Below are 26,167 nucleotides of genomic sequence, written 5' to 3'. Positions count from 1 at the left end.
CCTAAAAAAAAAAACTCCCTGTCAAGGATCCGAAGTGTTGCCATTTAATTATTTCCCTGCTAAATACTAATATGGATAAGGACATACAGGTATGCTATTTGTAATAGATGTAAGGAACTTAGGTTTACTGATCACAGATTAGTTCTGCCAAACAGTTTATTCTTGTAAACGTTGTTTTTACATTTGTTCTTAAAAATTCCAGCAAGATTTAAATGACGAAAAAAACAAGCCTGTCTTCAAGCTGCCATTCTTTCGCAAACCTTGTTCATATTTTCCTTGTAATTTCTGTTTTATAGTTTCTAGAGCTCGACATATGTGTGTGTTACAGCCATCTTACACAACACCTCAGGAGATAAGAGGTTTTTTAAGTAAATCTGCAACACACACGCAAGTATGGACCAGCTCGCCGTAGTGTGTACTCTGTCCCCTCCACAGTTTACCCAATATCGATTTACCGTGTCAGGGAGAATTATCGCTCAGGCCTCCTGGAAGAAGTTTCCTTTGGGCTTTTGTTGACATCATAATTTAAGTAATTAGCATAACCATAACCATATGCTCTCGTATTATCTGGCACAAAAAAATTATGAATAGTCGTTTTTCGTTGATATGCAGATGTAGGAAACCGTAGAGCGTTATAGTTGATAGTGAAGTAAGGCGTAAATACATTCATGTACACGGAAGAACATAAACAACATGTCGGTGACAGCAGTGAGAAAGTGAACAATATTCAGCGCATTCTGGGTGATATACTGGTGCAGGAATTATGTTCCAGGTACCCAGACCAACGCCACGCTGATGACCGCAATAAGATAGGAAGTAATTCAACTATCAGACGAACACCAATACAATGCAGGCATTCCAGTAAGACAATGTTAAAAGCACCGGAAGCAGGAAAAGTCAGTTCCGGTAAACTGGGAGCGGCTTCATGCAAAGACCCACCGAGTCCACTTAACCGGCGGTAAAATACTACGTAGTGTCACATAAATATCTCCATTACAGTATTCACCACATGCAGCGCCTCATGACTAACTCAGCAACAACAACATTATCAACTTGCTGGAGGCGATGTGAACGTCTCGTGAGTAATATAATCCAACACCATTGTGGAGTTTCTCACGTAATTATCAGTTACAACCCCGCCCCCCACCCTACCCTCCCCAAATACCTCTCATCCCACAGTCTAAAGTGGCATCGCTGGGGCAATTTCCTGCTGCTTTTCACTCTTCCCTCCTCCTCACCCCCTCTCTCTCTATCTCAGATTTCTTATTGCAAATTGGGATCATTACGACACCAGCAAATAGCGCCAAAGGTCAGATGCCAAAGAAAGGTATAACGATATAAAGGTGGTTGACGCCTTGACTACGATGACAGTCTCGCCTCAGTGCCTCCCCCACCCACACACACACAGCCATGTTTCACAAGGTAAGTCACATTGTCCTTTTCCCCAAGTGTAGTTTAAATTTGTCTATTCCACAAGTGTGAATTGGTCCTGTTTTATGAAAGGTTTAAGTTGTCCTGTTTCATACATGAAGGTTAAATTGTACTGTTCCACAAGCTACAACATACTACAATGTTCCACAAGCTACAACACACTACACTGTTCCACAGGCTACAACATACTACAAAATTCCACAAGCTACAACATACTACAATGTTCCATAAGCTACAACATACTACACTGTTCCACAAGCTACAACACACTACACTGTTCCACAAGCTACAACACACTACACTGTTCCACAAGCTACAACACACTACACTGTTCCACAAGCTACAACACACTACACTGTTCCACAAGCTACAACACACTACACTGTTCCACAACCTACAACATACTACAATGTTGCACAAGCTACAACACACTACACTGTTCCACAAGCTAGGACACACTACTACACTGTTCCACAAACTACAACACACTACTACACTGTTCCACAGCCTACAACACATTACACTGTTCCACAAACTACAACACCTACACTGTTCCACAAACTACAACAACTACACTGTTCCACATGCTACAACACACTACACTGTTGCACATGCTACAAAACACTAAACTGTTCCATATACTACAACATACTACACTGTTCCACAACCTACAACACACTGCATTGTTCCACAGCCTACAACACACTACACTGTTACACAAACTACAACACACTACTACACTGTTCCACAATCTACAACACACTACACTGTTCCACATGCTACAACACACTAAACTGTTCCATATGCTACAACACACTACACTGTTCCACAGCCTACAACACACTACACTGTTCCACAACTTATAACACACTACACTGTTCCAAAACTTATAACACACTACACTGTTCCACAAGCTAAAACACACTGCATAGGGAATCTTGGACAAATGAACAGGTAGGAATAACATTGACCCCACCATTGCCCAGTACTAAATTTGCCACAGACAGCCACTTTGTACCTTCCCCCAAGTCAAGTATTGTTGTTTATCATCGTCTTCCCCAGTTCCTGTCTTGATGCAACTTTTGTTAAAATTAATCCGTTGTTTCAGTATTGTTGGTTTAAATCATCCTATTGTTCCCATCTCTCTTTCAAGTGATGTTGGTCGCCTGTTTTCTGTTGCCTCTGGCCTTTCTCTTCTGTCATTGTTTACTAAATCCGTTGCCTTGTTTCAATCCCAAGTGCTCAACCCCTTGGCTTCATCTGTTTATATGTACAGACCTCTTAGGTACTCAATGATTTATTAATGTTTGTCACACAGTTCCAAAGTTGTTTACAAATACTCAACGCTTTCAAGTTTTCCACTATACTGTATGGTTTATTTTTTAGCACACGTTTACATAATAATAGTTTAATGTTAACTGTAGATGTTTACAGAGTACTCAATGGTTTAATGTTTGTCATACATGTTTATAAATTACTCAATGGTTTAATATTACCACAGATGTAAAAAAATATAGATCCATGTTTACCACCACAAATGTTTACGAAATACTAAATGGTTACATCTTCTCTATATCACACGTTTACTCAACCTGTCACATAGTGTAACATGTGTGCCCCTTTTCGTCAGGTGTTGGTGATGGTGACGATGGGTGTGGTGGGCGTGGCGGCAGCTCTCCCAGAGGACGGCCCCTACGGTCCAGTCAGTGGAATTTACGGTCAACCAGACTACCGGAACGTGAGTCTCATGTTGATTTTGTCGCGTCAAAGTTACTTCAGTGTAAACACGAAAAACTGTTGCGAAATACGACTACTGGACAGAAGCGGGTGACAATGACTGTTTCTGAGGAGCATACACGTAATAGTGAAGATAATCGAAAATAATAATGTAATCAATAAGTAATAAACAGGTTCAATTAAATACTCAACTAATAAGGGAAAGATGGCGAATGTGTGTATATAGACTTGTATGGTCTGCTTGGTATGAGAGGGAAGGTCGCTTTCGCCACCACCCAACATCACCCCTCTCCTCCAGGCGTCCGTGAAACTGACCAACAACTCTCATCAAGGGGGGACAGACCAGAGCATCTACTGACACGTGGACGGAATTACAGGTGAAGGTAGAGATGGACGACAGAACCTACAGTGTGTGGGTGTATAGTGCAGTGGATATAGTGAAGATGATAGTGTGGGTCACGAACATCGACTATGACCTACCCCCCTTTAAAACAAGCCAAACAACGCCAGGTGCACCAGGTAGTTGTGTATCTATATGATCCGTCTAAAGGTCGTAGCGTTGCATAAGTGTAAAACATCCGACAAATCACATTTTAGTGACTGTGGCTCGTGTCTTATATGAAGCTTCATGTGTAGAGGTAATTACAGTATATAAAAAAAAACTTTCTTTAAGAGCCCTGATACTTCCTTTGTCTCCTTCCTCGGGAGCCTTGTTAAAATAACAGGACCTTCCACAAAGCGTTTCATCACACTTGATCCTTCTCTTCACAGGATCCTCTGCCCTACCAGTTTGCTTACGCCATCAAGGACGACTACGAGGGAGCCCACTACCAACATAACGAGAAGTCGGACGGCAGCAACGTGCAAGGGTCGTACACCGTGGCACTCCCTGACGGCCGAGAACAAACAGTAGGTGGCGGTTAATGTAATGCATGGAAATAAAAGACATGAGCTGAGAGGAAACTAAACAGAGAATATACCAAACTAATATTGTTCTTATTGTGGGAGTCAGTGTACTGCAGTGTGTGACCCTCTGTCTTGACCAGGTGAGCTATGTGGCCGACCCCTACAACGGCTACCTGGCTAGAGTCACCTACAAGGGTCAGGCACAGCATCCTAATGTGTACGGTTCACCCGTCACGTTCAGGCCCGCTACCTACAGACCCGCCACTTATGGACCCGCCAACAACGGACCCACCTACAGACCCACCACTTATGGACCCGACAACAACGGACCCACCTACAGACCCACCACTTATGGACCCGCCAACAACGGACCCACCTACAGACCCACCACTTATGGACCCGACAACAACGGACCCACCTACAGACCCACCACTTATGGACCCGACAACAACGGACCCATCACCTACGAACCCGACACACCGAGACCAGTCATCACCTCTTACGAACCCAAGCTGATTTATCATTGATGGACTCCAGCTGGGCCGTCACTGACAGTAGCCAGCTGGGCCGTCACAGACGGTAGCCAGCTGGACCGTCACTGATGGACTCCATCTGGACCGTCACTGACGGTAATCAGCTGGGACGTCACTGATAGACTTCATCTGGACCGTCACTGACGGTAATCAGCTGGGACGTCACTGACCACCATGAACCAAAACAGTCGTCAACACTAGCTAGTCATGTAACAATTTTTTTTTGAAATACTAAAATAAACGTTTTTGATGTCTGAAATCTTTATTATACTTGAAATTTGACGTATGTTAACTCGCGACGTAATTACAATTCGACACACACACACACACACACACGTCGTAGTGTATAATTTAGGATTAACTACAACATATTATTATTATCATTATTATTGTATTATTATTTTTTTAGTTTTTATTATAAATTTTATTTATTATGAATTCTTATTATTACTAGTATTACATTTTTCCCCCACCCCAGGCCCCGAGGTGGGTCAGTGACCTGTGCCCGGGTGGGCTAATCACTGTAAAAAAAAAAGTAGGATATTAGATGTGACACCATAACGAAGTATACGGTGAGTCTGGACTATCATTAGCGTAATGTTTGTAACTGTGAAACTTTCTAAAATTTTGCTAACACTATTTCCTTTCATCAGAAAAGTAAATTGTACTCTAAATTTTAAAGGACTCGTGTACGTATTTCTACTGTAGATGTTTTTACACACACATGTACAGTATGCGTGTACATCAAATCCTGATAATTCCATTGATAGCTCTACATCACGGGTGTTTTATACTTGTACATATACAAATTGATTTTGCAAATTCTATTTAAATAATAAAATAACTGACGCTCCTAAAATTGAACCATCAATGAAATATGGAAATGAAATTCAACTTCGAAACAAAAAATCGTAACCGAGTTCCTAAAGTGCCGAAGTGTTAACCTAATATATATATATATATATATATATATATATATATATATATATATATATATATATATATATATATATATATATATATATATATATATATATATATAGGTACACAAGTAATAAACCCAGTAAACCTTCGAGTATTTTTTCCATATGGATTCCTTTTTTATAATCCATAGGTAAAAAAAATTCGGTTTAAGCCATTGTTTTCTATCTTGACTACCATGGTGGACCTTAACTGTAATGATGCTATCAACTTATAGTTTGAATTATGACTACGTGTCTGTGCGATCACCACTAGACGGACCAGTTTCACTTTTCCATTTTTGTTTTGTTTTACAAATTATCGCTATTTAACAATTAGGTCTACCTTGTGAAACACACACACAGACACCTAAACTACATTGATAATTGTCAATGTACTTTCCTAATCGAGTGGTCCACAAAACACTGGAAAACCAATTGAAAGTACATTTATTCCTAAGGAGACCCAATTGTTTAAACGAGCCAATTAACTAACTTGACTCGCGCATCTCACCTGTACCAGACTGTTTAAAATAAAATTAATGTCTATCAACTTATACACGAGTTTCTGGATAATAGTAATAATAATAAATTTCATATTGATAATTTAAGTGTAAAACAATAACAGTAATATTAATGAAATAAAAATAATAATCATGAAAAATAATAATAATAATAATAATATAATTAATCAGTCGCCTTGCCTTGTCTCATTTGCAAGTTCTGTCGGCAGATATGTGAATGAATCGTTGAGTAATATTTCAAATATAGAAATATTCATTAAAAAAAAATTAAGAAACGTCCAAGGAAACATTTTAGAATATACCTCTTTAAATGCCCCAAGCCGCAGCAAAATGATCACAGGTTTTCTGGGGGTGTGGGGGCCTATGGCGACCACTTTACCCCATGACTGAATTATTTTTACCCTGGTCATTTATCTTCCCAGATTGAGGTCTGAAAAAAGATATCACCCGTGAATAATAATAAAACGGAAATTACCAATATAGAGGTACACGAGAACGTCCAATTACCCCCCGATAACTCATAGAACCAAATGACCATGAACACCTGCCCATACATATTAACTCTCCCCAGCATCATAACAAGAGACCAAGAAGTAATTATTGACTGCATCAAATAGCACTTGAAAAAAAGAAAACACATGCAAGGATAACAGCCATCAGTCAGATCAATCAAGGCGGACAATAGGATGACTAGTGACGGGTGAGTGTATTGATGCTAACAGGTTGCAAGTGAAAGATCAAGGTAGTGATGTCAAGATTACGTTCACAGTGGCTGGCAAGTATCTGATCACCCAAGTATACGTATAGCTAAAATTAATACTAATAACTGATAAGACGAATAATAATAATAATAATAATAATAATAATAATAAAATAACAACAATAATAATAATAACATTCCAGTTCTCTCATCATCATCATAACACTGGAAGCAAGTTGACATTTTCTCCAGAACAAGTAACAACAGCACCGTCACTCTCTTGTCACCACTTACGACTTCACAGTATATCACTCAGCCTACTACAGCAGCCAGTTCCTCACGACACAATGTACGCCCAGTCACAAGCAGGTTCTTAGGCTGACACGACCATCACTCCACACAGTTTGGTTCAGTCGATAAGACACAACAAGACAAACACTGAACAGATTCATAAATTACCCATTGCAAATAAACCAACTGAAATTAAATGAAATCCAGCGGAAGCAGTCTGGTTACAGTGGCACCCGTGTTCGGTTAAGTTAAAGTGGCAACCGTGTTAGGTCATGGTGGCACGACTCCCTCCGGCAACCACACATGAAACAGAGGAAGCACCGTGTTTAGGTCGTGTCAACATCGCACCCTTCCCTCCAAGAGACGTCCGTTCATGCACGGTAAACCCTTAGCGGAATATAAATATATACCCTGGTACTCATCCTCACCCCTTCTCACTCACGCACTCACACACTCGTAAATGGTAAAAAGAAACGCCTCTTACGGCGATGTAACTTTCTATTCAAGTGAGAGAGGGAAGAGCCTGGGAAAATTCTCAGCTCCGAGTTGAGGGGAATATTTCGACAAGGGACAAAAATTAACAAAATTAAAAATCTTTAGCCACTCTGGTATAATATCATTCTTGTTATAACAATTCTGGAAAAAAGTGGGAAGTTTTTGTCATAATTTAGTTTTCATCTGTGTGTGTGTGTGTGTGTGTGTGTGTGTGTGTGTGTGCGTGTGTGTGTGTGTGTGTGTGTGTAATTCCAGTCATTTCAGTATTTTTAAACAACGAGGGAGAATCTTCTCATCCCAGTCTCTCCACTATCACGGGGACGCAAGCTGTGCATAAATTAGAAGTCTCTCTGAGGAAATCCTCCCTCCTGACGCTGTTCGAGACTGTAATTCCAACTTGATAATCCACCAAGTTCTCAAATTTGTTTCTTCAGTTCTTAAGTAATCCTTCGACGATTATAATCACCTGTTTATTTATTACAGTTATCCATCTACCTTCATAAAAGCAATCATGAAAAAAAAAGTTCGAATACAAAATCACCAAAATTCATGCACATTAATTCACATACATTCGTTAATCCACTCAAATCCCCCTCTGACTATAAATGTATTGACTATTTACATTAATCCATCGGGATAATAAAAACAATTCATGTATTTATGTTTCTGTGTTATCCGTTATTCAATTAAGTATATCCACTTCTGCCAGGATTTTCAATTTCACAAACTCACGTCTTTAAAAGTAAATATACTGAAGCAACACCTGGAGTGACACGCATAACTTAAAAGAGGAACAGAGACAGGGCTGAGATGGTGTGGCTATGTGAGATGGTGTGGCTATGTGAGATGGTGTGGCTATGTGAGATGGTGTGGCTATGTATGGTGGTGGCTATGTGTAACGACGAGAGGAGAGGGGAGAGGATCAACAAAAGGAAGCTCACCAAGAGGACGCCGCCACAAGTTTGGGTGAAGGGACGTGGTTATGAGCCTACTTTCACAACATCAGAGTGACAATAGAGGAAACTGAAGGCAGGATCGTGGTGGATCCGGATTAAGACGCCAACCCCTAGCCTATGAGAATGACTTAAGAGGGATGCAATCAAGGCTCTTAAATCTACTCTTTCATATTTTTATGGACACTAACATAAGAATTCCTTAATGCTATATAGTAAAGCAAATTTAAGAGAAACCAACTTATTATTTCTATAAGAACAATCAATACAAAAATGTAAACTGATAATGGTTTCATTTTTAATTTAAAAAGAATAAAGTTTAATGCAATATGTAAGTGTAAATACAGGTAATATTTAATGTACGAGTATGGGGAAATAATTACGTTCATTACACGAGAGGTATTACATCCTGAAACAACTTGCAATCCCTGATTATACAATGAAATACCACAACAAAAGATATGATTATGAAAGTTGAATTTAATGTTCAACACAACTCCAATTATTCTCTCCGCATATTAATTAAACCCAAAAATACGACACACAAAAAAGTTACCATATTCACACCCATTCCATAATCGTATTCAAAAGCACAGTTCAGTTAACAAAAGCACTATGATGAAATTTACCACCAAAATGCATGACTATAATTCTTTGTTGAATTTACAGAATCGTTCTACCATTATGCTCAGTATTTTAGAACCCAACCATGGTTCATTGCACCATACAGATGTAAACAATCATATTTACAATTATGTACAATTCGGTCATTTATTTCCAATTATTACCCAATTGTTAGGACGATGTAGTCAACCGTAATGTCACGTGTGAACAGCATATAACAGTACCCGGTATACATGTGTTATACCAGTTAGATATACAGTATGTCAGTGAGCTCTGACAAAGGTATACAACAGAGGGGTCGAAAACAGTGTACAAAAATATTCTACATTAAGCCACAAAGGTCTAACAGCAGAGGACTGACAAAAGTACACCAAAAACTTCTGATTAAAAGTATACAACAGATGAATGTCAACATTGCACAAATGGGGTCAGAAAAGTATACAATATACAAAAGTAAACATAAGGAGTCTGACAACGGCATACACACAACAGTGAGGTGTGAGGGCAGTACATAACAGTGAGGTCTGGCAACAGTAAACAGCAGTATACAGCAACGAGGAGGTCTGGCCTGCAATTCGTGGACACAAAACCAAGACCAACGTGTGCTGAGCAAACCAAGAACCCGTCCTTTCAAAACGCGCGCGCGCGCGCGCACACACACACACACACACACACACACACACACACACACACACACACACACACACACACACACCGATCTAATACGACAAACACTCACGCATTAACCCTCTCTATATAAAAACACACCTCACTTGAAAAGTCCTCAAGCCACGGGCAGTCTAAATCAAGACTAATCTGCCATCCAGTGCATTATTTAATCGACTATGATGATTCCACTCCCGGAAAGTTGATCTTAGCCTTTCAATCTCCTGCAGACGCTTTCCCTTCGTGTTGTTCGTGTGACGTCATAAAACAAACAGGAGAACTGCATGGGGGTTATATAAAGGGATGACCCGCCGACAGCATTACACACACACACCACCAGCCAAGTCTTTCCTCCACCTCAGGACGCCATCATCGCAACTCGACAGACGTGCAATACCCAACATGATTCTTAAGGTAAAATTATCATCTCCTTAAGGACAAACATTGTGTCCAACTCGACTTTCAGCACTAAAAGGCTTCTTCAGCCAAGTGTCATTCTGTATGAACTTCGATAATTCAGGATGTGTTATTCAAGTTTATTCGCAAGCTGATGTAAATGCATGATAAGGAACGGACTGATAATTGAGAATATATGATCATTTCAAGCTTACTTCTCAACAGCAGTGTGATGATATATACATTTAACATACATATTTCTTCGTCTCAAGCCACTATTGTTACCGTCAAGGGGAACCTTCATGAGCAGAGATGCACAATGCACGTGACTAGCCAATGTTTGTAGACCCTAGTTGACCCATTAAACCTGGCAATGTGACCCAAATTTCATGAGCCTGTCTTAATGGGCAGCAGTCCTAATGGTGAAGTTGGTATCTATTATGATTATGTCTTATTAGGACCGGGGAATTTTAGTGCTGGAGCCCAATCAACTTACAATCCATGTACCCGGTATTAAAAGTATAATAAAAAATTGTTACTCCTGCCGGCAGGTGGCCCTCGTGGTTGTGATGGTGGGCGTGACAGTGGCTCGCCCAGCAGACCTCTACGGAGCCCAGAACACCTACAAGGAGGTCAGTATCCCTTCTCTGTCGCAATTGAACCAAAGAAAACGGGAGATTTCAGGAAGTGTGGTCGTTTTTCCGTGTGATAAGCGTCGCGTGGGTCGGTGACTCGTCCAGTGGACCCCAGTCCTAAAAGGCCCAGACCCACCCTACACCAGCCATGGGGCCCAGTGTTATTACGCCCCAACCAAACCTAACCATGTTAACTGGGGCCAATATTGACTGGGCCCCAATGATAATTAATAGGTTAAAGTGGGACCTAAATAACTGGGCCCCTATTATAATGATTAGACCAGCTTGGGGCCTATTAGGAATGGTTGTCCATTTGGCGTACAAAGTGTGGGCCATGGGAGCGGTGACTGCATGAGCTTGGGAGACTCGGCCCGATATCAAACTGTGTAAATTTGTTAGATTTAAAAAATACTGATATTCTTCATACTATACAATATATATATATATATATATATATATATATATATATATATATATATATATATATATATATATATATATATATATATATATATATATATGTGTGTGTGTGTGTGTGTAAATATATAAAATGAGTGAGCGTCAACAAACCATTCACCACCACCACCGTTAAGTAACACCGCGAGATTCTTCCCCACACAGGAGGCTCTACCATACGACTTCGCTTACGGGGTGAAGGACGACTACGCCGGCACCGACTTCGGGGCAGCAGAGCAGTCGGACGGTAACACTGTCCGTGGCTCTTATACCGTCGCCCTCCCCGACGGCCGCAAGCAGACGGTAACTATGAAACTGTACTGATACAGTTTACACTATAATATACACCGTAAGGGTAGACACAACTCGTAACATCATCACTTGACTGACAACCGATCTGGGTTAAAAGTAGAAATCCGTAAGCTTTTATTATTATCATTACCACAACAAATACGATCTCTACCTGATTATTACCTCAGATCAACAAACCTCGACCTCTTGATTAAACACTATCAGAAAGTCGTTAATAAGGATACATTTTCAGTTGTATTTTAATAAACTGTACATATATAACTAACACATACACTACTCATCTTATGTACCACCAAGCTTTTTAGGCACATATTTTTATGGGTGATTATCAAAGCAATATTTTTTACATAATTCTCTAATGTCCAAGTACTGTACACTCAACATATATTAATTTTCCTTTGCATAAAAAAATATCCAGTGTACAGAACTGAAATGCCAGCCATTCATGATACTCGGCAGGTGAACTACGAGGCTGACCACGAGAAGGGGTTCGTAGCTGACGTCCAGTACTCCGGTGATGCCCAGTACCCCCACGAGTACGGCCCCCCCATCACCTTCAAGCCCAAGAACAACTACCAACCCCAGACCTCCTATCAGTAGACCTAACACCCTGATCAGTAGCTCCCAGTCCATCTAGTAGTAGCCCTAGTCCGCTGATCAGTAGTCTTAGTTCGCTAGCCAGTTGCCTGTGTGTGTATGAGGTGAATCCAACTTAAAGCTTCAGTATGTACCCGGCTAAAAGTGATGCGGTGTTCTTACCATACCTATGCACCAACCGGTTACAAGAGCAGACCGGTGATATGTCGAACTTAGACTTCGAGAAATCTGATTCGACTACGACAGGTCAGAAGAGTTCATCCCCTAGAACACGAATCCGGCCCCAAAAGTTGAGTCCTACTACAAAAGGTTGAATACGACTACTTAGGGGCAGAATCGACTATGAGGGATCGGATTCGACCCCAAGAATTCGAAGGCCGGTATCCGGAAGCTCTTGAGTTTGGTTATAGGAAGTGCCTGTAAAACCCATTAAAAGTAGATCAGCTGGCGTCTCCTCTCCTAAGTGTGTTGGGAGAATTTGTTGACAACTGGTGTTAAATTTGTTTGAATTTGGTTCAATAAAAGGAATTATATAATCTATCTCCTGTGTTTACGCTGAACGTGACTTTAATCCTGTTTATCTAGTATCTATCACGTCCAATTTATTGCCCTCCTTAATATCTCCATTTTTGACGTGCCTGTGTACAGTATATTGAAAAGTGAACTATGCAACCGGCTGAGGCATTACATCAACAATAGGTCGCCAAGAGAAAGAGAAGTTTCTCCAATTTTATTTGTTAACCACTAGTGTAACTGATTACCTAGAATACGTGTTTAAAGAATTGATAAAGTTGTAAAAGTGTAAAAACATTTTGTGAATAAAACAATGGACACTTTACGGGGGAAATGTCAGATCATTCCAGAACCAATAACGATTATTTTCGCAGCTAATATCCAACCATTAACTCTTGTGTTGATACATCTAATTGTTAGTGATTAGGACGAGGATGGCTTCTTCACTTTTCCATAACAAAATTAAACAGAAATTAAGATTAGTCTTCTTAGTAACGTCCTCAAGACTTTCAACTGTGGATGTTGATGATGTTTCAACTGTAACCCAAAGTTAATTATTTAAGCATCCTCATGAGTGCTTCAGGTGTCACAGATACAGCTCATTAGTTTCTGACATATCATTTAAAATACATTCGACAATATACACAACAAACACACAAAAACGCAGGTATCTATAAACACAAACAGATACGTATACACACATCACTGTAAGGGTGTCACGTAAAATACCCACAAACATATTTATTTTTTACTGCAAGAAGACTTTTCCTACTGTGGTGGAGGGTGACGGGGCAGGTGCTGAACCTAACCTAACCTAACCTAACCTAACCTAACCTAACCTAACCTAGCCCCAGTCTTGACCGTCAGCAGCTACTGGTACCCAAATACGTAATTTAGTTATAAACGCCCCCAGAGACATTTAAAAAATATAAGCTGCTTATAAAATTATACATATTTATGGAATCAGGTGAAGATTAGGCACCCTAGCACATTTCACCTGATATAATTAAATACCCAAACGTTCACCCAACTTCACCTATCCTCACCCAACCCTTCCCCAGATAACGAGGTGTCTAATCAGAAGGTGAAATAAGCTAATATCCACCTGATCCCAAAATTAATGAAAATGTAAGGCATACAAAAATAAATTAATCAAAAGTGCATAAGAAGGTACACTACCTGTAAACACGTACATAGTTGATCTTTAAACTTACACATAAACGCAACCATACATACATATCGCAAATACATTTCTACATACACACACACACACACAATCGTTTTCATACATAAACAATAAACAAATCAATCACCAAGAGAGTTCACTTTCAGGGTCACCAAAAATACTAGAGCACTATGCGGGTTTTCCCTCTGGTTGGTTGACGGGCAGACGAACAAGTTACTCCCTTTAGTAACACTTTTTTGCCGGCAGCATCAGGACGCCGTCTACCCTGTACCAGGATTCTCAACTACCACTGGCAGGGTAAAATCATTGTTCATTTGGATTGAGAATTATTATAACCCAATCAACATCTTTAAATATATCCAACGGGGTTCCAATCTCCATACATAATCGCCGTTAAGGAGGTTAAAATATCAGCCCAATTATTATGAGAAAATTAAGTTCAATTGTAAATATAGACAACATTAGTAAGGTTACAAGACCAGAATAAAATTACATCACTTAATGAAATAGTTTCTTCCAATTACCATCCTTAATTATCACAAGCATGGGAAAAAATATTGGTAAAATTGTCTTTCAATATGCGTCTTCAAAAACAAGGAAAACATATCTGCCACATACCAGGAAAACACCTCTAATCAGCACTCTTAACTAGTGCTTCCTGGGGGCTAAAGAACAACTAGTGATCCTTGGCTTAAACATCAACCTTATCAGAATTTTTTTTATCCCAATCTGAACTAACAATCATAGTATAAATCTCCTCCACTCTTACTGAGGAACAATACTGCTAGACTATTTAACATAAGTAAATGTCTATATCCAAAAATATTCGTATAAGACTGTAAGTAAAGATATAGGAATATATATCTAACTGGTTGACTTAAGTTAAAAAGATAAATTAACTTGAAAAAATAGTATCAACATCTGACTAATATTCTACGGTACCCTAACGAGATGTAATCACTAGAGACAAAATCAACTTACAGAACATAAAAATTAAATATGTATGGTAACAGTGTCTCTTATTTGGTATTAAGTAAACATCATTCTCTAAGTTTAAGATAAAGTCAATGAATCATGTTGTTGGGTGATATTTTTGTGTTTTAGTTTAACTCGCACGAGCCTCGGTGAAACGTGGCCCAGTATTGGTAGGAAAACCGAGTTCAAATTTACATTCCTAACCAGCAGCAGGGAGGCGGATACTATCAAGCTATCTTACTGGGACAATTCTGCTCCCCTCTGCTGCCTCACGTAACACGAGTATTGCACAAATATATTATTCTTACTGATAAAATAAGGAAAAGGAACAATGCATTTAGTATGGTGTATAAGTTGAAGTGGTTAACATTATTCTATCGAAACGCATAATGACGATAAGGTTGAAATACTAATAAGTACAATACTAATAATGACATTTTGTCTCTTGCTCTACTGTAAGTTTTTTAATATGACGATATTTTCAGGTTACCATCTTCTTGGAAAACTCACCAAAAAAATTACGGTGTCTGGTGACGAACACTCCCGCTTGGTACACAAACAGCATAGTCTCACTACACAGTCATAGCTAGCTGTTCCAGGCCGTGGGAACCAACAACTTACTATACCGAGGCGAGGCATAGAACATGGACTGCTATAACGCACACCATCACAGAAAACGAAACTGGCCTTTTATGGGGAACATCAATACGACCAAATACCTATTACAACAACAACAACTGTATATTTTAATCCTTCATTTATGACAGTCTTTGTATGTGAAATTTACCAATTCTGAAAAAAAAAATAATAACGCCTGTATTTTGTGTCGTCACTGTGGGTAGCTACATGTTGCCATGCGAGAGGCTGCAACAACACACAAGCAAGAGGCTATATAACCTTCACTGATCGACCTCAACCGGGTTTCCACATTTCACAACCTTGTCTTCTCAGTTCCTTTGTTTTTTTGTTTTTTAATTCATACCCGAGAGTATTTTCCCGGGAAAGTTAGTCGACCTACCGGGTGTGGCTGGTAACTCAAGATAATGTGTAGTGTGGCTGGTAACTCAAGAATGGTGTATGGTGGGGCTGGTAACTCAAGATAATGTGTAGTGTGGCTGGTAACTCAAGATAATGTGTAGTGTGGCTGGTAACTCAAGATAATGTGTGGTGGGGCTGGTAACAAATGTTTTCATCATTTGTGTACGTAAAATACTAATAAATTACTTTGTTTTCCAGGTATAATATAAAACTTTATATAATCGTTAAATGGCAGTTCTTATCCTGATTATTTCGTATGATGTCAAGGATACAGGATATAACCTTTTTTCACCAGGTAACAAATAGTTTTCATGTTTCTTCTGATAGCCTGCACTGCAAGCCTATATATCTCCAAGCATTTTCTTTGTTTCTATAATTACCCTCCAGTTGAACTGAGGATCGCAGTAATTACCGATCTACGTAAAAAGAACAAATCATAGCTCTAAGTTTTACTAATTGTTGACAACTTTATGATATACGAAGTGTGGTGGCCTTGTGGATACAGGGCTCGCATCCTGTTCTGAAGGTCATTGGTTTAATCCCCGGGCTCTCCCAGTTTTCCCAGGTGTAAATGGGTACCTAACTTTACAAAGTCGTGGAGGTGAAGGCAGATGAGTGCAGTGCCGGCCAAACTGTTTCACTGAGTACCAAAGGCATAGTACATTGTGTACTGTATCCACACTGTCCCAAACGGGCAGTCACGCGTTTCGGACCAAATTTTACTTTTCATTGTATAATTTAATGTTCGTACTTAAAGACCTTATTTGTCAAAACACAGACATTGAATATATAAACAACCAAAACTCATGTATAAGACAGTGAGTTTCAGCTTGGAGATATTCACATGAACTCACCAAGTAAACAAAGCGACAGAACACAGTGTTAACAAAAACTAGTGGGACACATACTGGCAGGGCCAATTAGTGATGTCTGTTCCCTTGTCACGTTTACCTGCCACGACGACCAAGACACTGCGAGAAAAATAGTTTATATCGTTTCGTTTTGGGTTAACCTCCCCCCCCCCAAAAAAAAATAATAAAAAAATAAAATATTCATACACAAAAATAAAATATATATATGCACTCATTCAAAACTGAAAGTGTCCCTCATTAGAGAAGTTTCCAAGGAATAAACATTAACAACCAAATGTTTACTGACTAAACTGTAAACAAACATGATAAATTAGTCGAAATAAATAATAAAATAAATGCGTGATTAAATAAATAAAATACGGGAGAACAATACCAAGACGTATAATAAAACACAGAGGGTTTAAAGAGACAGTTCACCTGGAATTTACCTCGACTTGTTTCCCAAAATTTGAACACCTCTAAACCCGTCCACAGACCAAGGTATCTTACTGCTAATTTATTGTGGGAGATCTACCAGTCTTTTAGTAAATACAACCCAAAGTGTACAGCAACCACTGGTGAAACGGAGTACATTCTAGTTGCATAGCGTAGCGCGCGCGCGCGCGCACACACACACACACACACACACCTACCTTCGGCCTTCAGAACTTTTTCAATAAACCGTTAATTATTATTATTATTATTATTATTATTACACACACACACCTGATCAGTGTCCTTCACCTCACCTCTGGGGATGTGAGCCAGATGACTAAACTTCCCGAACGCAACGTGCACCAGTTTTTCATTTTTTTTTCACCTGGCGAAAGATGAGATGTGAGCTGGTCAGGTTCAGGGTCTTCCCCGGGGATCTTCTGGCGTCACACACACACACACACACACACACACACACACACACACACACACACACACACACACACACACACACACACACTGCCCCGGGCGCACCTTCCAGGATATAAGCCGAGGTCCAACACCACCAAGCATCACTCACGTCTACTCAATTTCATAAGACGAATCAACATGCTGTGTAAGGTACGTAAGATCGGGTTGGTCTGCCTGATGATCTTGACAAGGGTGACTTAATTATTCACGTTGGTTTAAATGTTTTGAAGTTTGATTCTTCGGCGATTAAAGTGCCATGATATAGTAAAGCCAATGATACACAACAAATGTGTGCTGTTCTACTTCTGGTGCTCTTTGTAACTCCTTGAAGAGGGGTAAATCTTAGGTATTTTTGACTGGTTGCTCAATCTGAGATATTTAACGTCTATGCTCGACTGACAAAACTAACAGTGAAATAAGACTTGAGGAATAAAAATAGGTTTCCTTGCATATCACTTCTTAATAATAGAAGGTGGAAAAAATCTTTATTTAATATCACCTGAAAGAGCTCTTCGTTGATTAAATGTACAGTAATGACACTGAAGCACGTGTGGTTTACCCCTACAGGTGGCCGTATTCCTGGTGGTGGTGGGCGTGACTTTGGCGCTCCCACACTCTCCCCACCCCGAAAAGGTAAGCTCACCCACAGTCCTCCTGGCCGTCCTTACCTCCAAGCTCTACTCTGTCATTTATCCCATCGTCACAAATTTTACTTTGATTTTGATTTTTAAGTTTCTGTAGTTTTGGCTTTCTATCAACAGCCACACTAATATCCTCACAAATAGTCTTGTTTGTCTCGACTGAGTGGTAGGAGCTATTAAACCACAGTCTAGAGGAACCGGAAGTACAAAGTCAACAGCAAAACCACATTGCTACAAGGTGTTGGTCAAAATCCCCTGATGTTTGAGGAAGCTACACATCCAGAACATCGGGAAGTAATAAACCATTTTGTGCACCCGACTGTTACGAACGCATGGAGGAGTGACGTGCGTGTTTGTGTTCTTTTAAGTCTAGCACATGTGGTGAACAAATGAGTTATGTGCAGAAAAAAAGGCGTAACATACTATTGTTAAGGAACGATGTAAACACCCTGGAAGTAATTACCTCTCATCTACCCCACAGTTAATGCCTTATAAGTTCGGGTATGAGGTTTCCGACAGCTACAGCGGCCAATACTTCGACCATAAGGAATACTCTGACGGCACTGTGGTGAAGGGCAAGTACTCCGTGGACCTCCCAGACGGTCGCCAGCAGACGGTGAGTCTTAACTAAGGTCGTGGTGGACGCAACAAGTCAGACACATTACCACTAACAGACTACCCAATCGTAGAAGAATTTTCGTTACGTGAAAAATTTCAGTAGTAATTACAGTATTATTGCTATAGAATTCACTCACTCTGTTAGTTTCCCCCAAACTCCTTTCTTCATACAAAAACGTCATATACATTATATACGACAGCCTATAACCAATGATTTAAAAATGTCGGCATAATAACAACAAACGATTAGTCGATAAGGAGATTAATCTTCTTGTTTTCAATAATCTAACACGAGAAAGACATTTTGTTGTAAGCAATGTAAGACCTAACACACTCTTGTTGTCCCGCAGGTGGAGTACAGAGCCGACCCCGACAGCGGCTACCAGGCTGATGTGTCTTACAGGGGACCAGGGCAACACCAACACAATAACGGACACCATCACTGATCAACCACACCCGCCTATTGATCAACCACACCCGCCTACTGAGCACCCACACCAGCCTACTGAGCACCCACACCCGCCTACTGAGCACCCACACCAGCCTACTGAACATCTCCGCCCGTCAACTGAAGAATCTAAGAGTGTCCTTGACCAATCAATGAGCAACCATGACAGTATAGACTCTCACTTACTTGAACACGGAATGAACACAAAATTATCCACCCTGGGAGTCTATACACCTCCATCTGAACGTCCACTGTGAAGAAGACTTATTGACGTCCAGAAAACTTACTATAATATAATCTAAAACTCATACCTCTTACCTTAAACTATCTATTAACAGTGTCCCCCACCCCCCAGAACAATGATATGAGAATGTTATATCATCTAAAACTTCCTATGCCACAATATATGAAAACAATATGTACGTGTATTTCCTGTTTTAAATAGAAAATTAACAATATGAGGGTCTTTAAAAACAACAGTGCACGATGAAAGATTTATAATAAGCGGTGTTTTTTTTTTATTGTGACTAAGAATGACAAAAGAGTCTTTATCCTCACTACTCGGGTTTTTTCAACGTTCAAGACCACATTACCATATCCAGACGTTTAAGGAATCTATACTACTTACAATGATAACAATTACCAGCATTATATTTTCATTGTCTCTAAAAATTCCTTGAAAAGTTAACTACCACAGTTTTATCTTACTGTTGTTATCTCTGACCGTCTCCATGATAAGAGATGGATGGTGACAGGAACAACGGTATCAGTCTTATTTTTCACTGTTATGGTAAAAAAACAACACAGAGTTCACATACGATTGACTCCGTTGATTTCACACACACACACACACACACACACACACACACACACACACACGCACACACACACACACACACACACAAGACAAAGCAAATTCACTCATTTACTCAACTCTCAAGTAACTCATCCACGCAATAGCATCATTTAATCAACTGTTGAACGCACCTATTCCTAAATCACCCCATCCACCCACTCAACAAGCCCTCACTCACTCATTACCTCAGAACCACTGACTCACACTCATCACTCACTCAACTCGTTCACACATACACCCACCCTCTCTCCTCACATAACTCAACCATTCATTCCCTCCCTCATTCACACACAACCACCTACTCACTCCCTCATCCACCCCCTTCACACATTCAATCCATCCACTCAATTAACTCACAATTTTAACGATTTCTTTTCTAACATAAACATGACACTCGTTGCCAATTAAAGTCACAGACCAACCATGTCAGTAAGAACGACTATGCTATTGTAAAGTCCTGTCCATTGTTATCTCCGGGGTGTTTTGTTATTGTTTCCCCAAGTCTGGTTAGGGTTACACTCTACACCCACCAACTCTGAGAGAGAGAGAGAGAGAGAGAGAGAGAGAGAGAGAGAGAGAGAGAGAGACCCCCCGCTTAAATGCTAGGTTAGTTTAGGTTAGTTTAGGTTAAACTTTGGTTTACTAGGTAGGACTTTAGCTCCCTTTTGAACTGCAATCGAAAAAATCCACATATAAATCCACTATGAGAAAATTGCACGGATAAACAGTCTGTAAATTCAACTGGTCTGATTTCTTTCCTCCCCCCTTATCCCGATTTTGGTATTCCCAGGACCCTCAAAAACTCAACTTGGGGGGGGGGGGAAGGCCACGCTTGGTTGGGTTATTCGCAAAAGGTCGCATGATGATAAGAAAAAAAGTCAACCTTCTTTTCCCCTGGTGAATCTGTGTGTGTGAGCTGGAATTTTCTAACGATGGGCACCACATCAACGAAGGGGGAAACTTTGACTGAAGGATATAAATAGGAATCAGTGAATAAATAAAACAAAACAAAAGAATATAACCAGAACCGAAAAAAATATATATTGTATATAATACTAATGGAATAAATTCAATAAAAATAATCCGGAAAAAAAGGTAAAATTAAACTAAAAGTAACAAAGAACAACAATAAAGACAGTAATAATAATAAATAAAATCAACAGCAAAATAGTCCCGAATACTGTATACCACTGAGCACATAACTAACCCTCTTAGGACAAATAAAATCCACAACCAGCACGCACGCACGCACGCACGCGCGCGCACGCGCACGCGCACACACACACATACACACCACTTATTTGATTTAGCTGGATACAGGGAGAGAGAGAGAGTGTGTCAAATGGTAAGGATACTAACTGAGGATTTTAAGCATGAGTCAATTTTATTAATCTCTCTCTCTCTCTCTATCACACCAACACTCACCAACAAAATTAACTACAATATCACTCACTATTATCACCCAACCTGCCAACACAAACACTCACCAACATCACCCTACCAACACAAACACTCACCAACATCACCCTACCAACACAAACACTCACCAACATCACCCTACCAACACAAACACTCACCAACATCACCCTACCAACACAAACACTCACCAACATCACCCTACCAACACAAACACTCACCAACATCACCCTACCAACACAAACACTCACCAACATCACCCTACCAACACAAACACTCACCAACATCACCCTACCAACACAAACACTCACCAACATCAAAGCACCCCACAAATTCCTAAGCACGTTAATAATCCGCATTCCCCCCCCCAGTAAGCCAATTAGGACAGACTATAAGACAATTTATTCACTTAAGTGTGATTTTTTTCAGCTGATATATATACCGTAATATAAAACTACTTCACCCTCTCCCATTAAGCCTACTACCACGTAAGACTACCTCGTTAGACTAGGCCTACCTCACAAGACTATCCCATAAGCATAAACCCAAAACTATCTCGAAAGACTAAGACTACTCCGTAAGACTTAAATCCGAGACTATCTCATAAGACTACCACCCAAGACTTACTCCCAGGAGTATAAAGTAAGACTATACCTCCAAGGCTATACCTCACAAGTCTTAGCACACTCGTCAGGAAGACTACAGTGCCTCTATAAGAATACCTCGTAGGACCGACCAAACTCACACTCGTAGGACCGACAAACACACTCCTACAGAACTAGAAGACAACCTGGTAAGAGTGATTTAACACACTCGCAAGACTACCTCGTACCCCCCCCCCCCACACACACTTTAGTGATAAAAACAACAGGTAATGACACACGTGAATAAAATAAACTACACCTTTTATTTTTCACCCCCAAAAATTTGGCTCTAATTGGTACACATTTGTCCAATTAGAGCCATCGTTTGTAACCGACTCGATGTATGTAGTGAGAGTGGCGGTGTATTCAAGCCATATTTATGGTAAAAACTCATAATTTGTTAACTCCAATGAATGGGTTTACCTCGTTTTATTTAAATGTATAAATGTTCATACATACACATACGTGAATTGCATAAAACCATTATTTATAATAAATCTGGGGGAGAGAGAGAGAGAATAATGGTTCAGGTTACTAATGTAAGTCATAACACCTGACAACTCCTTCGAGGAACCCTGAGATATTGTCACCGTGCACCTCAACACACAACTAACTACCAGTACAATGACCCAATACAACTACCGGTACAGTGGTCTCGAAACAGTCAAAAGCGTGGTCAGCTGCAGGTGATTACTGTACAGGCTTTAGTTAAATACTATGTTATATATCCCCGTCGCCCATCACACGGTTTAGTGGCTGTACACCGACACAAAGTTGACAGCACTAAATGTCTCTCCACCCAAACACTCGCCCTACATTTAAAAACATTAAACTAATCACGGTTTTAAAATATAAAATATAAGAATAATCACATGTTATTACTACCACTACAATCAAAAATCAATTAAGTATTCATATATCCAAATTGTAATACATATGAATAATCCGGTATTAGAACACCACCGCATACTATTTTAAAACTTATTTTACGCACTATAACAAATTCACCGCCACAGTTTAAAATATTCACTCCCGGGTAACGACACACAATGTACGAATTAACAACGCTGAAATTTGCAACAACTTCAACAATCGATACAATTCGCTTTAATAAAAGGACAATATCTGCGAATGAGGGACTAATCACATTAATTTCCCGATTGCTGACGTATTTAACGGATAATTAATATTACAATAGAGAACAACAATCCCAGTCGCGCCTCCGGCAGGCAGTTTGACCGATATATACCGGCACCCCCTGTATAGCGGGGTGCAATTCTGTTACGGTTCATCACATTATCTTTCCTCAAACTAGAACTGCCTGAATGAACCCAGACAGAGTCGAGGTTAAGTGTAATTTCGACATTTTGCCCGCCAACCTGCATTAAAGCACCCCCTTATAACTACAGTATTCTTAAACTCCAAGTTACGAAAAAGTAAATAAAATGCCGAACCTTTCAGCTCAAAATGCAAGTCTAGAGTGCTCAAGTAACGCTACTTATACAGAGCGCCTGATGAAGTTGTGTGACTTAATTAAATTGTGCTACTGAGTTCATTTAGTATGCCTGGAGTGTGCCTCAATATTATACTAGATTCAGGACACCCCGATACAGCTTCCATGTGCAAATGACTCTGCCTGAGGATCAACTGGCGTTTCCAAAATTTTATATATTACGTTTCTGAGTCGGTGTTAACATTAACCCCTTCAGTGGCAAGACATAACACCTTAATAGAGTACAATTAGTCCATTAAATAAAATATATTGCCCCTTGAATACGATGAATTAACCCCCGAATATAAGGAATTAGTCTAGGGTATCCTAACCCCTGAATACGATGGTTAAACTCCCCAAAATACAATGTATTATAGTCGGATTAGCCCACTGAGTAAGATATCCTAACTCCCTGGATACACTGAATTATTCTACCAAGATGTCTTAATCCCTCGAATAAAGCGAAACAAAATCAATGAATACACCAAGTGAGTCTACTGAGAACCTGCTGAGCACATACTCGTACAGTACAAGGAGCTATAGACCGCCCATCCTCGCCACTGAGCACCTACCCCTAGTGAGAAGTGATACCACCCTCAGTGTCAAGACCTGACTGAATTACTCAGAATAGGCAAACTGTACTCCAAGCTTTGTCAATAAATTTGTTAAACTAAAAAATACCCCTAGCTAATGAACTTCTATTCCTGAGTACTGAACAACCAACCCGAAATATTGAACATTCACCCCACGCTACTGAACACCTTGATGTACCATAATAACCTTTAAACAAACTCACAGCAGTTAATTCAAGAGATGCATCACGTAAAAGAAAAATTTCAACGGAATTATCATCTGGATTTAAATATCAGGGAGGAGTCCAATCATGGCCAACTTTTCTCGCAGTACAACAGTCCACACCGGTGTAATAGCGCATACCTGTACACTCTTTTCAACTGGGCAAAACAAAGGCCCTAGACTGTCTCGCGCAGATTTTGTTGAGGACTACTTTCGAGTCTCACCAGTACTTGTTCTACCAACACTTATGCCAGCAAATTTTCAAAATTTTACTTAGCGTACAGACAGACTGGGAAATAAGTTGTGGACAACATAAAACGCATATCTGAAATTGTATCAGAGAAAATGCATTTACATGTAAATCCATTTCCACCAGCGGCAAAACTATTCCAACAGAGTACCTGCTCAATTCTGTATAGCCAGTCTCTAATAAATCAAACGACTTGGGACTTTGGAAAAATAAAATAATGAAATCCATAACGCTGAAAATGGTGAGAATATTTCTGTAACGTAGTTTGGAAAATTTAATCAATCTGAATATAATTGAAAAGTGACTAAACGCTACGTATAATATTTCTTTCAACAGAGCTGAAATAAGAATATATACCGATAAATATCTAAATAACTTCGTCTAATGTTAATCACAGAACACGAGAACAAAAGAACATCCATAACAACACGAACTTAAATGTACTAAAATATAATAACTGCCACAATATATCATTTCCGTGTTATGCGTCCAAAACCATTTCAAAATTTTAATATGCATTTGTCCCTTATATATAAACATGAAATTTCCATACCAAAGCTTTTACCCATAGCTGATAAACAACTTTTTTTCTGCTATAAGCAACACGATGAGTGATTAATATTATTTGAACTCGAAGCATTCAACAATACAAATACAACAGAAACGCTAAAAATATATTCAAAACTCAAAAAAAAAATGTACTGTATATAACGTACAGTACAGATGTGCTATAATACACGTTCTACAATACTACGGTAGTTAATAATATTTTAAACGTTAGGAGACTTTAAAATATTCAGAATATTTAAAATTATTCCAAAACCAGAAAATTATCCGAAAAAAATCTAAACATTAAACTCGTATAAATAAAAATATATGGACCAAAAAACATCGGCCAACCCAAACATCAAAAACACATACAGGGTGTCCGACGCTTTAAGAGTAGATATCCTAAAATATAGCTTTGAAACACTAGAACTGAAAAACAAAATCTGAGAAGTTAACTTAATAATTCTTAAGTAATGTGTATTTAAGAAGAAATAGAGTCATGCAAATAAAATATTTAAAACATTCTGCGCGCGCACGCACACAGAGTATCCATTAGTAATAATTTGCTATTTACTGGTTATTCTACACTGTACGACACTCCAGGACAAAATAAACCGACCAACGCAAAATATTTTAATTAAAATTCTTTCATATATCACTGGTCAAATGGCTTTACTGTTTCATCAAAAAAATGTAAACACCGATGTTATTATACGCGAGAGAGACCCATGAACACACGAATGACTCTCCCATACGTGCTCCAACATTAAATGA

The 26,167-nt window shown here is 39.4% G+C and overlaps 3 protein-coding genes across 4 annotated transcripts; all 3 read left to right on the top strand.

The window, feature by feature from the left end:
- Positions 1-1,386: 1,386 nt before the first annotated feature.
- Positions 1,387-4,861, top strand: LOC121874745 (adhesive plaque matrix protein-like). 2 transcript variants are annotated; one of them, XM_042379029.1, is made up of 5 exons: positions 1,387-1,422; positions 3,062-3,169; positions 3,940-4,077; positions 4,215-4,616; positions 4,692-4,861. In XM_042379029.1, the coding sequence occupies exons 1-4, from the start codon at positions 1,411-1,413 to the stop codon at positions 4,599-4,601; spliced, it is 645 nt and encodes a 214-aa protein (XP_042234963.1). In that variant the 5' UTR covers positions 1,387-1,410; the 3' UTR covers positions 4,602-4,616; positions 4,692-4,861. The 2 variants fall into 2 exon arrangements, with proteins under 2 accessions (XP_042234963.1, XP_042234962.1); XM_042379028.1 differs by having other exon boundaries at positions 4,215-4,861.
- Positions 4,862-10,127: 5,266 nt separating this feature from the next.
- Positions 10,128-12,755, top strand: LOC121874749 (cuticle protein 8-like). Its single transcript, XM_042379035.1, has 4 exons — positions 10,128-10,233; positions 10,767-10,847; positions 11,472-11,609; positions 12,078-12,755. The coding sequence occupies exons 1-4, from the start codon at positions 10,222-10,224 to the stop codon at positions 12,216-12,218; spliced, it is 372 nt and encodes a 123-aa protein (XP_042234969.1). The 5' UTR covers positions 10,128-10,221; the 3' UTR covers positions 12,219-12,755.
- A 5,484-nt stretch (positions 12,756-18,239) lies between these two features.
- Positions 18,240-19,849, top strand: LOC121874727 (cuticle protein 8-like). Its single transcript, XM_042379004.1, has 3 exons — positions 18,240-18,317; positions 18,807-18,941; positions 19,294-19,849. The coding sequence occupies exons 2-3, from the start codon at positions 18,810-18,812 to the stop codon at positions 19,387-19,389; spliced, it is 228 nt and encodes a 75-aa protein (XP_042234938.1). The 5' UTR covers positions 18,240-18,317; positions 18,807-18,809; the 3' UTR covers positions 19,390-19,849.
- The last annotated feature ends 6,318 nt before the right edge of the window (positions 19,850-26,167 follow it).

Source organism: Homarus americanus, unplaced genomic scaffold, assembly GCF_018991925.1.
Source record: "Homarus americanus isolate GMGI-L3 unplaced genomic scaffold, GMGI_Hamer_2.0 scaffold40841, whole genome shotgun sequence".
NCBI lineage: Eukaryota > Metazoa > Arthropoda > Malacostraca > Decapoda > Nephropidae > Homarus > Homarus americanus.
The sequence above is the reverse complement of the archived record's forward strand: the minus strand, read 5'-3'. Positions and strand labels throughout refer to the sequence as shown.